General features: G+C 41.8%; 1 protein-coding gene across 11 annotated transcripts in view; it reads left to right on the top strand.

Moving 5' to 3' along the window:
• USP32 (ubiquitin specific peptidase 32) overlaps nucleotides 1–14,411 on the top strand; it is a 244,980-nt gene extending 230,569 nt beyond the window's left edge. For all 11 annotated transcript variants that reach the window (XM_081584982.1, XM_081584979.1, XM_081584983.1 and 8 more), the window contains 5 exons: nucleotides 5,599–5,790; nucleotides 8,500–8,788; nucleotides 10,198–10,622; nucleotides 11,066–11,158; nucleotides 12,212–14,411. In XM_081584982.1, the coding sequence (XP_081441108.1) occupies nucleotides 5,599–5,790; nucleotides 8,500–8,788; nucleotides 10,198–10,622; nucleotides 11,066–11,158; nucleotides 12,212–12,385 (1,173 nt within the window). In that variant the 3' untranslated portion in view covers nucleotides 12,386–14,411. The remainder of the gene's footprint in view (nucleotides 1–5,598; nucleotides 5,791–8,499; nucleotides 8,789–10,197; nucleotides 10,623–11,065; nucleotides 11,159–12,211) is intronic.
• Nucleotides 14,412–16,323: the final 1,912 nt, after the last annotated feature.

The following is a 16,323-nucleotide window of genomic DNA, read 5'->3' as shown; positions in this document are numbered from 1 at the left end:
ATCATGCCGTTCCTGTTTTCAGACAATTTAAATAATAGCCAGACAAATATTCATTGACATTCTCTGTGGCACTTAGATGTATTAGCATGATTATGTGGTTGTTTCAGTTTTCCCACTTGTAGAGATAATTGTGGGGCTTCACAGATGGCACTAGTGGTAAAGAATCTGCCTGCCCAGGCAGGAGACACAAGAGACTCTGGTCCGACTCCGGGGTCAGGAAGATCCCCTGGAGTGGGAAATGGCAACCCACTCCTGTATTCTTGCCTGGAAAAATTCCATGGACAAAGGAGCCTCATGGGCTACAGTTTATGGGGTCAAAAAGAGTTGGACATGACTGAGCACCGACCCACACACACACACAAGAAAACACTAGTTAATTGCATTGTTGTTGTTGTTCAGTCAGTCAGTCATGTCCAACTCTTTGCGACCCCATGGACTGCAGCATGCCAGGCTTCCCTGTCTTTCACAGTCTCCGCAAGCTTGCTCAAACTCACATCCGTTGAGTCGGTGAGGCCATCCAACCATCTCATCCTCTGTCCTCCCCTTCTCCTCCTGCCTTCAATTTTTCCCAGCATCAGGGTGTTTTCTAATGAGTCAGCTCGTCACATCAGGTGGCCAAAGTACTGGAGCTTCAGCTTCAGCGTCAGTCCTTCCAGTGAATGTTCAGAACTGATTTCCTTTAGGATTGACTAGTTGGATCTCCTTGCAGTCCAAGGGACTCTCAAGAATATTCTCCAACACTGCAGTTCAAAAGCATCAACTCTTCGGCGCTCAGCCTTCTTTATGGTCCAACTCTCACATCTGTACATGACTACTGGAAAAACCATAGCTTTTACTAGATGGACCTTTGTTGGCAAAGTAAGGTCTCTGCTTTTTTAATATGCTGTCTATGTTTGTCATAGCTTTTCTTCCAAATAGCAAGTGTCTTTTAATTTCATGGCTGCAGTCACCATCTGCAGTGATTTTGGAGCTGAAGAAAATAAAGAAAATGTTAATAGTAAGTAAATCTTGAAACCAAAGTTTGGGCATAAGTAAGAGGATATATTCTCTGGCCATGGCATGTCAAGCATGCCAATCTGCCTGTTTATTAATTATTATTGAAGTTGCAGCATTTGGTAACCAGAGCTATAGCTGCTACCTTTAATGGACATAGTGGTCAGAAAAATTAGAAAAAGGATTGAATGTTTCAAAATGGGGCACCTAAGAGTACATCTCCATGCCTGTTCTTCACACTTAGCATTCCTCTACTGCCACTCTCAGGCCAGAGCAGTTCTTCAATTTTGAAAATAAAACTTCCAAGAGAATACTAACTCCACTAACTCCATATACAAAAATGTTTGAAGGGAAGATTGACTAGATGGCTTGTGTGTAGAGATCGAAGAATCTGATGGAGAAGTAAAAGCAACAGAATCAAAGGCGATGTTTTAGTCACATGAAGAAATGTAGTGGATTTTGCATTTATATGACTCTGATGGAAATTTCCTTCACTGTTTCTTAATACATTCCCTTTAGAGAAGGTAGTGATGAAAATTAAATTTTCTCTCTTTTTTTTTTTGAAGTATAGTTGAAGTATAGTGTTGTGTTCCTGGTGTACAGCAAAGTGATTCAGTTATACTTATATACATTCTTTCCCATTATGGTTTATAATCAGGGTACTGATTACAGTGCCCTGTGCTATGCAGTAGGACCTTGTCATTTATCCATCTATATATAATAGTTGGTGTCTGCTAATCTCAAACCTCCATTCAACCTTTCCCCACCGCCTTGGCAACCACAAGTCTGTTCTCTATGGACTTTTCTGCCTTTCTGTGCTATTGAGGAGTGGAGGAACTCCCAATTCCAGACCAGATTCCCTCTTTAGATCCCTAACTGTGCCCCCACACACCCTCAGGCTCTCACTAACCAAGAATGAGTATTCTTCATGGCTGCTTGCCAAATGAAAGATCACTGGGCTAAAGGAAGCTGCAGAGAAGTTGATGTTTTGGCAGATTTTGCTGATTGGAGCAAGGTTAATTCAGTAACCTCCACCACACTTACTTTGAAGAGGGAAAATTTTAGCAACTGAAAGATTCTTAAGTCTTTGTTAGCACAAAATCTGACAGGACATTACTATGACAAGATACTCCTGTCAAAGATGAAAAACTATTTGGCTGTAAATCTCCTTCCCTTTTTAAGAAGCCCAGTGTGCCATCTGAAAAACTCTAGAGGACATCCTACTTACAGGAAGAAGGACCTGTGTGACCTTTTAAGTCTCACCCCACTTCCATTTTCAGTGATGCTTTTAGGGTACTGTGGAAACCAAGCTGCTATTGAAATATCCTTCCTTTCTGGGGAATGGGGCCACATGACTAATACCTTCCTACATGTGTCTTCTGCATGTGCTTGGAGAGTCACGTATACAAAGGAGATATCTTGGTTCAAAATTGAGATTATTCACATGGCCCTGTAAAATACATATTTTATGTTTTTTATTCTAGTAATTTCCCTTTTAAGAGTTTATCCTAGGGAAATACTCTGATTTGCTGACAAATTTCATCATAGCATTTGTTCGAGTAGTAAAAAAAAAAACTAGAAGCAACTTGTATTTGTCTCACATTAGAGGAGTAGTTAAATAAAGCATAGTATAGTGATTGGATAAAATACTATGCAATCACTGAAAATGATTACCAGAAGTTTTTATACCAACATATATAGGAAGATGCTAATTAATATCATGTGAAGTTTTTTAAAATTGCATATCCTGAAAAATATCATATAAAAAGGGCTGAAGAAAATCTCCCAATATTTTGACAGTTTGCCTTTATAAGGTTTCCTGCCTTTTAACATTTTTCACTGCTTTCCAGACTTTCTACATGAATGTTTTATTTGATAAGGAGGGGAAAAAATAGGCAATTGCTCTTATTCTTTTAATTTTTTCCCTGTTTGGACCTCATATTCATTAATAGAAAATTAAACTAGATAACTTCTTAGATCTTCCTCTTTTTCTAATAGTCTTATAATGTATGAAAGCTATTACTTCATTACTTTGTGTTTTGGACTAAGGATGAGCTTTCAAGCAACTTAGAGAAAAATAAAGGAAGAGGGTGCCAGTAAGTAATTTAGACTATTTGAATAATTATAGAGAATCTGGGGATAGATCCCAAGGGGAAATTTTATTAATAAATAAAAATTACTGTCATCTGCAGATATGTTTTTTCATCCATTTTCTCTTTCCTTCCTGTCTCTATCCAGCTGTCTAGCTTGTATGTTGTATAGAAAATATAGTCAGTAAAAGTCAACATTCTTTACCTGCTGACTGTAATTTGTGGTTGGCCATAAAGCATCCCTGATAGAGATAATATAGATAATGTTTAACTGGCTGTGAGAAAAGAGACAGTACTATATTTGACATACCTCTTTTTCTTTTTTCCCCTAAACTTTAAACTTTTTATTTTGTATTGAGATATAGTCAATTAAGAGTGTTGTGGTAATCTCAGGTGAACAGCGAAGGGACTCAGTTATACATATACATGTATCCATTCTCCCCCAAAGCCTCCTCCCATCCAGGCTGGCATGTAACATTGAGCAGAGTTCCATGTGCTATACAATAGGTCCTTGTTGGTTATCCATTTTAAATCTAACAGTGTGTACATGACCTTCCCGACATACCTCTTTTTCTACTCTAATTCTAACCACCATGATACAGCATGTTTCTTTTTGAAGCATGTCAGTTTCCCCTGGGGAAAGTGTCAGAAAAGAAGTCAGTGACTCAAGGTCAATCCAGATTTCCCTTTGTGAAAGAGTTTTCCTCGAAGTTCCCCCTTTTCAAATAAATTCTTTAGAAATGATTGGTGATGCAATGCTAAACTCTTCATTGCATGATCAACCCCAACCTTGATAGTTTATACAAATATTTGACAGCCTCTGACTCAGCCATCTTCTCATGCAGGGAAAAAGTCACACCTGAAAGTTGTTCTAAACTGAGAGCTCAGGAAGGAAAACTGGAGGGAAATTGCCTCGGGCAAGGAGAACCAAATCACCTCTGAAAGGGAGCAGTAACAAGTAGGGTGAAGGGACCTGAGTATGACCTTTGCCAAAAAGAGACATTCATTGTTGTGCTTGTCTGGGCTCCACCCTGGGATGTGATCCCTGTGTGTGGTCTCACGGTCATTCATAGTCATGCAATGTGTGCCTCACCCGCTGTGGTTCCTGATTGCTTTCTAAGTGGCAGCCAAGAATGGCAGAGGGAAAAATTCTGTTGCATCCTAGGCCCCTCAGTGTCTCCTTCCTCCTGATTCCCAGGCCACCTCCAGTAAAATACCTACTTCCGCTTCACTCCTTCCTCATGTTGACCACCTCCTTGCTTCAGAGCCTAGCATGCTGGTTAATAAGACCACAGAGGTCTGGGCAGGTATTAGGGTCTTAGCAAAATCAGGCTATTTATTTATTTTGGCTGTGCTGTGTCTTCCGGAGAAGGCAATGGCACCCCACTCCAGTACTCTTGCCTGGAAAATCCCATGGACGGAGGAGCCTTGTAGGCTACAGTCCATGGGGTCGCTAAGAGTCGGACGACTGAGCGACTTCACTTTCACTTTTCCCTTTCATGCACTGGAGAAGGAAACGGCAACCCACTCCAGTATTCTTGCCTGGAGAATCCCAGGGACGGCGGAGCCTGGTGGGCTGCCATCTATGGGGTTGCACAGAGTCGGACATGACTGAAGCGACTTAGCAGCAGCAGCAGCTGTGTCTTCATTGCTGTTCAGGCTTTTCTCTAGTTGCGGTGGTCAAGTTTATGGCGGAGGCTTCTCTTGCTGCAGAGCACAGGCTTTAGGGCATGCGGGCTTTAGTAGTCACAGCTCCCAGGCTTTTGAGCACAGGCTCAATAGTTGTGGCGCATGGGCTTAGTTGCTCCTCAGCATACACATGGTGTTTTGATAACTCTTGTGTTACGACTTGGCATCAACATGCAAATGAGTTGTGGCTTTGGGTTTTAACACCCTGGTGATTGTCCTCTCAAGGTGAGTTTGTCTGTACCCTCTCTTATTTAATCCAGATCTGGCCTCTGTGTTCCAGTGATATTATTTCTCCTAGCCTCTGTAGAGCCTGCAGCATACTAATAATGTCCCCTGTCCCTGTTAAAAAAATAAATGTCCTAACCTCAACACCCCTGACTTGAAAGCCAGCCTGAATATAAGCTGTTTTCAGATTTCAAAATTGTAAAGTAAACAGGCAATTTCTTGTTTGTTTTGTTTTTGTCATTTAGTAGCATGCAGAAATTTTCCCCAAAAAGCTATGGTCATTTAAGTAGAAATTTGAGCAAAGATGTTATTGATGTGATACCTGAGAATAAATGTGCAAATGCTCTATTTGCTCAGACTCCACTCCAGTGTTCTTGCCTGGAGAATGCCAGAGATGGGGGAGCCTGGTGGGCTGCCGTCTATAGGGTCGCACAGAGTCGGACATGACTGAAGCTACTTAGCAGCAGCAGCAGCTGGTTTGGGTTGTATTTTAAAATAAAGTAAATGAGGTTGAGTCACCAAGAGGATGATGCATAGCAGGTGACCATTCTAAACTCCCTCCTACCCCTTCTCCCGTTCCTCTTGTTTCCTCCACCTGCAGGTTGTAGATGAGCACGAGAGTGTGGAACAGAGTCGGCGAGCACAAGCTGAGCCCATCAACCTGGACAGCTGTCTCCGAGCTTTCACCAGCGAGGAGGAGCTGGGGGAGAACGAGATGTACTACTGCTCCAAGTGTAAGACCCATTGCTTGGCAACCAAGAAGCTAGATCTCTGGAGGCTTCCCCCAATCTTGGTATGTTATACCCCACCTCTTGAGAGAGTAGCAGTCTAGCTTGAAGGAAAGAAACTGAACAAATAAGAATTTTTGAGAATAACCCTTCTTGCAACTGTGTTATAATGCTTTTGCCGGAAATTCCCTGGCAGTCCCGTGTTTTGGACTCGGCAGTTTCATTGGCGGTTCAGTCCATGGTCAGGGAACTAAGATCCCACAAGCCACGCAGTTCAGCCCAATATTTACATGTATAAAACACTTTTGCTGGTGTACACAGACTTGAATTGTCCTACAGACATTTACTAGTTTTGTATCCTAAAGAGGGTACAGCCTCCAAGGGAAGAGAAGTCATATGGACCAGTAACTGCAGTTGAGTGAGACATGCAAGAAGTGCCCCAAGTGGTACAGCCTGGTGAAGTTGAACTTCAGGAGAAGGTGAAAGCTCTAGGGAGAGAGGAAGCTTGAGGCTTGTGCTTTACAGACTATAGAAGAGCAGTGGAGCCTGAGCCTCCATTGCTGCTGTGCTTGGTCGCACAGGCACAGACACTGCTGAATTAAATGTGTATGCACCAGGTACACTGGGGCTGATATGTTCTTTCCGATTTGATGTACTTCTGCCTTCTCCATTCATGGATTAGGAGACTCTCCTGTTGATTGTCAAGAGTTGGAAGTGTCAGTTCTTCCTATTCATTTAAGAAAGTTTTTTTCCATAAGGGAGGAAATCATATCGATAACCAGACCTTGTGTCTATTTTTTTATTCATATCTTCTTCCTACCACTCTGTGAGACTAAATATAGACAAGGACAACTCCCCAGGGAAGGAAGCACAAGAAATTACTAACAGTGATTAGCTAGCTCCAGAGATAGCTTCCCTGGTAGCTCAGCTGGTAAAGAATCTGCCTGAAAATGCAGGAGACCCCAGTTCAATTCCTGGGTCAGGAAGATCCCCTGGAGAAGGGATAGGATACCCACTTCAATACCCCAGTTCAATTCCTGGGTCAGGAAGATCCCCTGGAGAAGGGATAGGATACCCACTTCTATATTCATGGACTTCCCTGGTGGCTCAGCTGGTGAAGAATCCGCCTGCAGTTCTGGAGACCTGGGTTTGATCCCTGGGTTAGGGAGATCCCCTGGAGGAGGGCATGGCGACCCACTTCAGTATTCTTGCCTGGAGAATCCCCATGGACAGAGAGGAGCCTGGCAGGCTACAGTCCATGGGGTCACAAAGAGTCGGACACAACTGAGTGACTAAGCACAGCACAGGGATGAGAAGCTGAGCATAGGGACAGGCTTGAGAACAGGTAGGTGGGAAGGGGTAAGGTTTATTTTTTTGATTGAGGTATATAGTTAACATGGAGTTAAATTCATAAATTTAAAATAACTGGTTTGATGAATTTTGACACTTATTTATACTCATATGACCATCACATAAAACATATCACATATCATGAAGTATCAGCATTAATAAACTGTATTTTTGAGACAGGAGACTCAGGTTCAATCCCTGGGTTGGGAACAGCCCCTAAAGAAGGAAATGGAAACCCACTCCAGTATTCTTGCCTGGGAAATCCCACAGACAGAGGAATCACTCTGGCAGGCTACAGTCAGTCCATGGAATCACAAAGAGTCAGACATGGCTTAGCAACTGAACACAAAGAATAATGAGGAGTAAATGTTATATTGATAGCTTGATGCACTTTTGTTACATCCACACACCAGCGTGGCCCTTAGAGAGAGATTCTCTTTATGTAAACAGTAAATAGTTAAGCATTTAGGGTAGAGGTAGCCATCCAAATATCTGTGCCCACAATCAATTCAGTTCAGTCACTCAGTCGTGTTCGACTCTTTGGGACCCCATGGACTGCAGCACGCCAGGCCTCCCTGTCCATCACCAACTCCCAGAGCTTACTCATACTCACATCCATTGAGTCGGTGATGCCATCCAACCATCTCATCCTCTGTCGTCCCCTTCTCCCACCTTCAATCTTTCCCAGCATCAGAGTCTTTTCCATTGAATCAGTTCTTCACATCAGGGGGCCAGAGTATTGGAGTTTCAGCTTCAGCATCAGTCCTTCCAATGAATATTCAGAACTGATTTCCTTGAGGATTGACTAGTTTGATCTCCTTGCAGTCCAAGGGACTCTCAAGAGTATGCTCACAGTAGAGAGCATAATAACACTGTGTTTAAGCCTGAAGGAATTCATTGCTTTTGAAAAGAAAGAGAGAAGCCAGAAAGGAGAAGGGAGATTCTTATGCTCTTCAGAACGGTGAAACCCCCTGATCGCAGCCAACAGAAATGTTAAGAAAGGAGAGGCTTCCTGTTGGAGGCTGGGTAACTTTCATCTGTTAAAAACGCCTCCACTTTTCTTCAAATGATTCAGTCTATAGTATTCTAGCCTTGTGTATTTGTGAATGGATGATATTGGAGAGAGGTAAAGGTCAGTGTGAATCACAAGCCCAGAGGACATGGAAGAAGAGGCTCCTATGATGTTGAAGACAGTTGGGAGAGAGTTTGGATATACACCGATTATGAAATTAGGGGGATTACCGTTTTAGCCACATAGCTACAGGGCAGTGGCCTCTTAACTAGGTTATATAAGAAAATACATTCTTTTGGGGGAAAAAGACATATTTTTGGAACATTTACATATGTTTTAGACTTTTTTTTTTTTAGTGTGTATTTTGTATCTTCAGACCATGTTAATGCAACTGTTTTCTTTTCTTCTCCAGATTATTCATCTCAAACGATTTCAGTTTGTAAATGGTCGATGGATAAAATCACAGAAAATTGTTAAATTTCCTCGTGAAAGTTTTGACCCTAGTGCTTTTCTGGTGCCGAGGGACCCAGCTCTCTGTCAGCGTAAACCACTCACACCCCAGGGGGATGACCTCTCTGAGCCCAGGATCCCGGCAGGAGAGGTGAAGAAAGCGGATGCTCAGACCTCCACTGGGGAAGACGCCGTGCTCCTGAGTAAGAGCCCATCCTCACTGAGTGCCAACATCGTCAGTAGTCCTAAAGGTGAGGAGCCTAAGCCTCACTCTGCAGGGGGAGCTCCTGGGACCCCTCTAGGCTGCACGGTTCCCTCCATCTTCCACTCTAGAGCAACAGCTTGGTTGTACCAGGATCCTTCTGGACTCAGACCTATTTACATTTGAGCTGTGTGACTTTTAGCAAGAGATACAGCCTCACTAAATCTCTTTTCTCATTCATAAAAAGAAGATAATACTAAGTTCACAGAGGGAGAAATTGATACATCAAGAGTTAAGCACTGTAGAGACTTCCCTGGTGGCCTAGGGGTTAAGAATCCACCTTGCAGTGCAAGGGTCCAGGGTTCAGTGCCTGGTGGGAGAGTTAAGCTCCCACCTGCTGCAGGACAACTAAGCCCAGGCACCTCCGCTGCTGAGCCTGGGCACTGCAAGGAAGGTCCCTCATGATGTAACCAGGACCCAGTGTAGCCAAATAAATAAATATTATTAATAAAATGGAGAGTAAAGCACTTTACATAGTGCCTGGCATTTGGTGATTATGAATGATAGTTGTCATCCTTGTTTCCTTGTATCAGGGGTTCTCAAAAGTAAAATTTGGGGAAACCCCTAGAGGGTGCCTGAGACCCTTTCTGAAGATCAGAACTGTTTTCATAAAAATACTAAGTATTTGGGAATTCCCTGGCAGTCTGATAGTTAGGACTCGGTGCTTTCACTGCTGTAGCCCCAGTTTCAGTCCCTGGTAAGGAAATTAAAGATGCCACAAGCCCAAATGGTGCAGCCAAAAAAAACCCAAAAGCTAGGTATTTGCCTTTTCACTCTCATTCTCTCACAGGTTGACTCAGAGCCAACATATATGTGATATTGTCAATGAAATATATGTGTCTTGTGTTTTTCAAATTCCTCAGTTTTAACTTCTAATATGGTAAATATTGATAAATGGAACTCACAAAAACACAAGTTCTCAAGATCCTCAAAAATTTTTAAGGGTATATAAGGGAGTCAGGAACTGTTTGAGACCTGCTCCTTTGCAGGATTGTTGTGAGAGGTAGAGATAATAAAGTTTCCGATGTCATGCCTAGCAGGAGTAAGTGCTTGATAATTTGTCCTGATATTTTTTAATCTAAAGAAGAATACATATTTGTCAAACCCCTTCGTCTAATATTATTTTGAACTGAATCTGCCCTAAATCATCTTTCTGCTCTTTTTCTAAATCCATTCTTACCTGTACTTCACATTTTCAGAACATTGCTGCCTTGGGAGGGTTGGCATTGAGGAAGACAAGAATGTAACTTATTGGCCACATAATAGGAATAAAGCCTAGCCAGTCAGGATGCCCGTCTTTACCTTTTTGTGTACACTTGTGCAGTTGACTGCAGAGTTAGCTTTTGGTGGCTGGTTTAACTTGTGACATTTGGATTTATCTTTTCTTCCCTTTCACAGGTTCACCATCTACATCAAGAAAAAGTGGAACCAGCTGTCCCTCCAGCAAAAACAGCAGCCCTAACAGCAGCCCTCGGACTTTAGGGAGGAGCAAAGGGAGGCTCCGCCTACCCCAGATCGGAAGCAAAAACAAATTGTCAAGTAGTAAGGAGAACTTGGATGCCAGCAAAGAGAACGGGGCTGGACACGTTTGTGAGCTGTCTGATGCCTTGAGCCGAGCGCACATGCTTGGGGGCAGCCAGCCTGAGCTGGTCACCCCGCAGGACCATGGAGTAGCTTTGGCCAACGGGTTCCTGTATGAGCATGAGGCATGTGGCAATGGCTACAGCAATGGTCAGCTTGAAAACCACAGTGAAGAAGACAGCACTGATGACCAAAGAGAAGATATTCATGTTAAGCCTATTTATAACCTATATGCAATTTCGGTAAGTGGTTTCTTGTATGATTTTTAGAATGATCTACATTTTCAGTGGTTGGCTTGTTCATCTTCATTTATTCATCATTTTTCAGAGCCTGCTCATTTGCTAGGCATTGAGCGTGGTGATAGACTAAGTTAGCAGTAAATATCTTGGCCTTTTGGGTAGAATCCAAGATGCTCACAGTTTAATGAGGGAAACAGTCGTGTAATCTTCTAAGTGGAGTCACAGGCTCAAGCCGTTCACAAGTGTGTGTTTCTGAGGGAGTTTTGTTTTCCAAAAATAATTGCAACAATAGAATGGTAAGATTCAAAGTTTTAAAATTTTCATTTTTCCTTCTTGGTTTGTTTTTGGAAGAAGGAAAACACTTTTCCTTGGATTGGATCCTGACACTTGCCCTGGTCTGAGTATTGTCAACTACTAATACACCTCCACTTTCTTCTCTCTTACAGTGCCATTCAGGAATTCTGGGCGGGGGCCATTACGTCACTTATGCCAAAAACCCAAATAGCAAGTGGTACTGTTACAATGACAGCAGCTGTAAGGTAAATGTCCCCAACCTTTTAATAAAAAAAAAAAAACGGAAATGTCCTCAGATCTAGAGGATATTTGTTGAAATAATGGATTTTCTCCAGAATAATTATTGTTTAGTCACTAAATCATGTCCTACTCTTTGCAACCCCATAGACTGTAGCACACCAGGCTCCTCTGTCCATGGGATTCTCCAGGCAAGAAAGCTGGAGTGGGTTGCTGTTTTCTTTTCCAAGGGATATTCCTGAACCAGGGATCAAACCTGTGTCTCCTGCATTGGCAGGCAGATTCTTTACCACTGAGCTACCAAGGAAGCCCTTTCTCCTGAATAGGAAAGAATAGTTGTTTCTATTAGAATCTGTATATAAATGCCTTCAATGTAAAGGAATACTAGTGACACGCAGGGAATTCTCTGGCAGTTCGTGTCTGAGACTCGTCACTTTCACTGCCAAGGGCCTGGGTTCCATCCCTGGTCAGGGAACTAAGATCCCACAAGCCACACAGCATGCCCCTTCACCCCAAAAAAGTGATATGCAGAGCAGAAAATGAAAACAGTGAAAAAATAGAAGGTATTGATTAATAAGAAAAAGTTCTTGTCTTTTGATCTATTAGAATTTGATGTGTTATTTTGTTTTCTATCATTCTTTTGACTTGTCTATGGCCTGTATATTTCCCCAAAAACAAACACTGAAAATGATGGGTCTTATTTTAGGGGCAGGTATGAGATAGCCAAAATATTAAGCTGATTGGAAGCAGTCAGTTGTAGTCATGAAAGAGGGTTGGTCCTCCCTTCCCTGGTGAGGATTTACAGTCAGCATGTGTGCTGTGTGCTTAGTCTCTCAGTTGTGTCCGACTCTTTGCGACCCCATGAACTGGGGCCTGCCAGGCTCTTCTGTCCGTGGGGATTCTCCAGGCAAGAATACTGGAGTGAGTTGCATTCCCTCCTCCAGGGGATCTTCCCCACCAGGGATTTAACCCAGATTTCCCACATTGCAGGCAGATTATTTATCGTCTGAGCCACCAGGGAAGTCTGGCTTTTTTGTTAAAGACTTTTCTTGCTCCTCCAGGAACTTCACCCTGATGAAATTGACACCGACTCTGCCTACATTCTTTTCTATGAGCAGCAGGGGATAGACTATGCACAATTTCTGCCAAAGATCGATGGCAAAAAGATGGCAGACACAAGCAGCATGGACGAAGACTTTGAGTCTGATTACAAAAAATACTGTGTGTTACAGTGAAGCTACCACTCTGGCTGCTAGGTAGACTGGTGATGAGGGAGATGACTCCCTGTAGCTGACATTTGGCAAAAGCGTCTCTGAAAGGCAAGCTCAGTGTGTACTTATTTTATCCTGTGACCCTGAAGCACAAAATAAAAAAACCCTAAATAAAATAGCAGTTAACATACCAGTAGTAATAATTTTGTTTGGAAGTGTCTCACATAAGCTCCTTGGTAGAGAGCTTTCAGGCAGAGCCCACCATTAGCCTGTAAACAAAAGGGTTTGGCACCAGCCACCTGGGACCAAATAAGAACTAAATTGTGCTTGTCCAGATATGAACAACCCTGTAGTGAATATAGTTTACCAATAATCATAACAGAATACTACGAATCTCCTTGGAGTCAAAGTAAAACAAAAAATTGTAGTGTTGTCTGGGGACGACATGATATGCTACCTCCTTTTTCCTGAAGTTTTATTCCATTGTAGCAACTGACACGATGGAGAAAGCGAGATCATGAAGACGTGTGAAGGATTATTTCAGCATGGACACAGATTTTTTCAATTTACTTTTTAAACCATTTTCCCATCCTTTCTATGTCTTCATTGCTTTTTGTTTTTGTTGTTGTGTTTGTGTTTGAGACACAACCAGTCATTGTAGTAGAGACATATATAAGTGATCAGTCTGAAAGGGAGGCTGTCTTAAGAGCCGCGTGCCTTCTCCCCATGGCCTTGGTTGGGAGACCCTGTAGGAAAAAAAAAAGCATTGTGGGAGATCCAGCTAAAATAAAATAGCCCTCCAGATAGAGGCAGCTTGCTTTGAGGGTACTTCAAGTACCCTCAAAAACATACCCCCTACTGCTGAAGGGAGGGGCGTGGTGGCCGACATTGACCCCATCCTTCCATGCACTGCTGCAGTGTCTGAGAGGGAATGGGGCCACAAAGCTAGATGGTGTTTTGCAGTTAGTGGTGGTTTGTTCTTTGTTTCTTTGTTTTGCACTTTAAAAAAAGAATACGTGCAAATGAACTTTTCAAAACTTGTTCATATTTGATGGCTGTAAGGGCTATAAATTAACTTGATGGAGGTATTTTCCCCTATCATATTAAATTTAAAAACAAAACACATCCAAAACATTGATAATGTATAAGTATTTTTAATGCAGTTGGGGGATTTAGAAAGTAAACTTTTTGTTTGCATCTCCATTTGCTTTTTTTTTTTTAATAGTACTGGTCATCAAAAGTTGTGTTTCTTTGCTCACTTCATTTTATCCTCCAATAATTCAAGACTGGAACAAAAATATAAATGTTATTTATTTCAGGCAGCATTTTTTTTCTGTGTTGTTTCTAAATATACATTCAAGTAAATATTTCACTTTTTTTATTCACCTGGACCCTGGAAGTTGATTCTCATTAACTGTCAGATTCCATTACCCTTCCTTCCTCACAGATAGTAGGTACCAATGTAATTAAGTGTTTGTATTTTGATACCTAAGGTCGATTACTAACCAGTTCTCAGAGCATTTACAAAGGTAAATGGCTGAGTTGAAAGCCTATTCAGAAGAAGACTATAATTGCAAGTAGGAAGGAGTGGCCTAAATGCTATAATATAATGAAGTCAGACAAAATGCAGACTTTAGAGTTTCGTGATTTTCAGTGTATAAAATCTGTCCATTCCTAACTGGACAAGTCCCATGAAAACATGGAAGATTTTAAATAATTTCCTTACAGATGTTTTATTTAAGCAGGTAGCACAATCTACTAATGTTGTTTGATCTGTGTTTGTTATATTGGTTGTAATTAATTTTTTTAATTCATGACTAGCAGAAATTTTATTAAATTAACTAACTACATTCACCTTGTAAATTACTGTATAAAACTTGTTGACAATGCACTGACTTTAGAAAGATGTTAATGTACATAAATAGAGTGTAAATAAAATAGTGTTGATGTACTGAAATATGAACTGTATAAAAAAGTATTGGTAATTGTATATGGAGTGTACCTGTTTCTCTGTAACTATTATCCAAACAAATTAAATACTGTGGATGCATCTATGTGCTCTTTTTCCTCTATACAAGTAAACACAAAAATGTCAAATTCTTTAGCCTTCCTCTCTGTGACCCTGTTTTAATTCTCCTATTTGAATACCTACCTTACAGAGTTGGAGGTTCCATCTCTGAGAGAATGGAAGGTGTGGTGAATGTAGAACAAGGTACTTGCAGCGACCAGATAAATTTGCTTCACATCCCTGTTAAGAAATTGTTTGGAAGGCATTGAAAGGGTTCAGAAGAGTAGCTTGCTGATTTGAAACTGAGAATTGAAGAAGAAGTTTTTGCAATAGTTTTCATGCAGGTTAAGGAATAAGGTGAAGAAGAGGTGCACTTCTTACACAATGCCTGGAGATGATCCTTAGTTTCTAGGGGACGCTGAGAAACCAGGGATATATCCTAGGTTGTCGTTCTGAGAGGTTTCCAGGGAGTCCATTAACAGTGTTAAGAAGAGTTGAAGATTTAAAGTTATGGGACCTTCACATTCAGTCTGGTTTATTTACCTTTAAAATCAGAATACCTGCCTCTTGGGCTCATTTTTAGGAAGTGAGGTATACAAATGCCTGACACAGTTTCTTGGTAAGTGCTCAGTGAATGTGAAATCCTACCCCTGTGAGATTCAGTCCTATTTGACAAGGAGATTTATGTATTCGCTTATTACACTGGCACTCAAAGAATTTAACCTCTCTCTGCTCACATTCTCCAGAACAGGAATAGACATTAAAAATGTATAGAATGAAACATGTTGAATCAGCAGCAGTAGAAGCTTGTGTAAGGAAACGAACAAACAGAAAAAGGATCCAAAACAAAGCACCACTTCTAAAGTGCAGTCTGTGTCTCTGGCTTTTTAAATGACCGCCTTGAATATCTTCATCCTTGTATCTCAAACATTGTTCCTGGCACACAGGAAGTCAGTAATATGTAAAATAATGTTTTAATGAAAAAAGAATAAGAGACAACTTTGGAAAGGAACAGCATAGAAAGATGGGCGGGTGTTTCACTTCTAGTTCCTGAATGGCCCTGTAAATTGAGAGTGGTCATCAGCCTCCTAGCCTCTCTGGCTAAGGCAATTCAACATGGAATCTTTTTTCCACTTGGTGGCATTGCTCACTTCATTGTATATACCATTGAACAGGAGCAAGTAGAAGAGTTGGCATATTTTCCCTAACTGTTTTAAAGGTTAAATAAGAATTTTACTAGGCTGGAGCCAGAACATACAGCTTAGGGAAAAAAGATCCCAGCTTTCCTCGATGACATATCACCAGGTAGGTTCCTTAGTAGTGAAATCACGAGGTCAGAAATGTACCTACCACTGTGATGAGAGACCCATACAAGACGGTGCAATAAAAAGAGGCTGCCAAGCTTCCCTAGTGGTCTAGTGGTTAAGAATCCACCTGCCAAGGCAGGGGACATGGGTTTGATCCCTGGTTCGGGAAGATCTCACGTGCTTCGGAGCAACTAAGCCCTCGTGCCTAGATCTCATGCTCCACAACAAGAGAAGGCACCACAGTGAGAAGCCTGTGCACCTCAGTGAAGAATAGCCCCTGCTCACCTCAACTAGAGAAAGCCCTCAAGCAGCAATGAAGATACAGGGCAGCCAAAAATAAATCTTTAAAAAACAAAAAGAACGCTGCCTTTAGATTTCGTAGCAGTGGAAAGCAAGGTAATAAATAGCACAGTAGTTGCACATTCAGAGGCCCACAGGGGCTAGGTTGGGAGCAGAGTGTCAGAGAAGCTGGTCCCACCATGGATAATGGGGAACAGTGAGGACTGATGAGTTCTAGGGCACCCATCCCATCTGAAAGCTGCATTTGATTGTTGCCGTGCAGGAATGCGGGCCCCAGTGTTACCAAACCTCTTCCACCCCAAAGAGAAGCCAGAAATCCAGGTATTTATACAGAACATTCAATTTAG

This window comes from Giraffa tippelskirchi, chromosome 3 (assembly GCF_054371585.1).
Source record: "Giraffa tippelskirchi isolate mGirTip1 chromosome 3, T2T-mGirTip1v1.2.pri, whole genome shotgun sequence".
In the NCBI taxonomy this organism is placed as follows: Eukaryota; Metazoa; Chordata; class Mammalia; order Artiodactyla; family Giraffidae; genus Giraffa; species Giraffa tippelskirchi.
The sequence above is the reverse complement of the archived record's forward strand: the minus strand, read 5'-3'. Positions and strand labels throughout refer to the sequence as shown.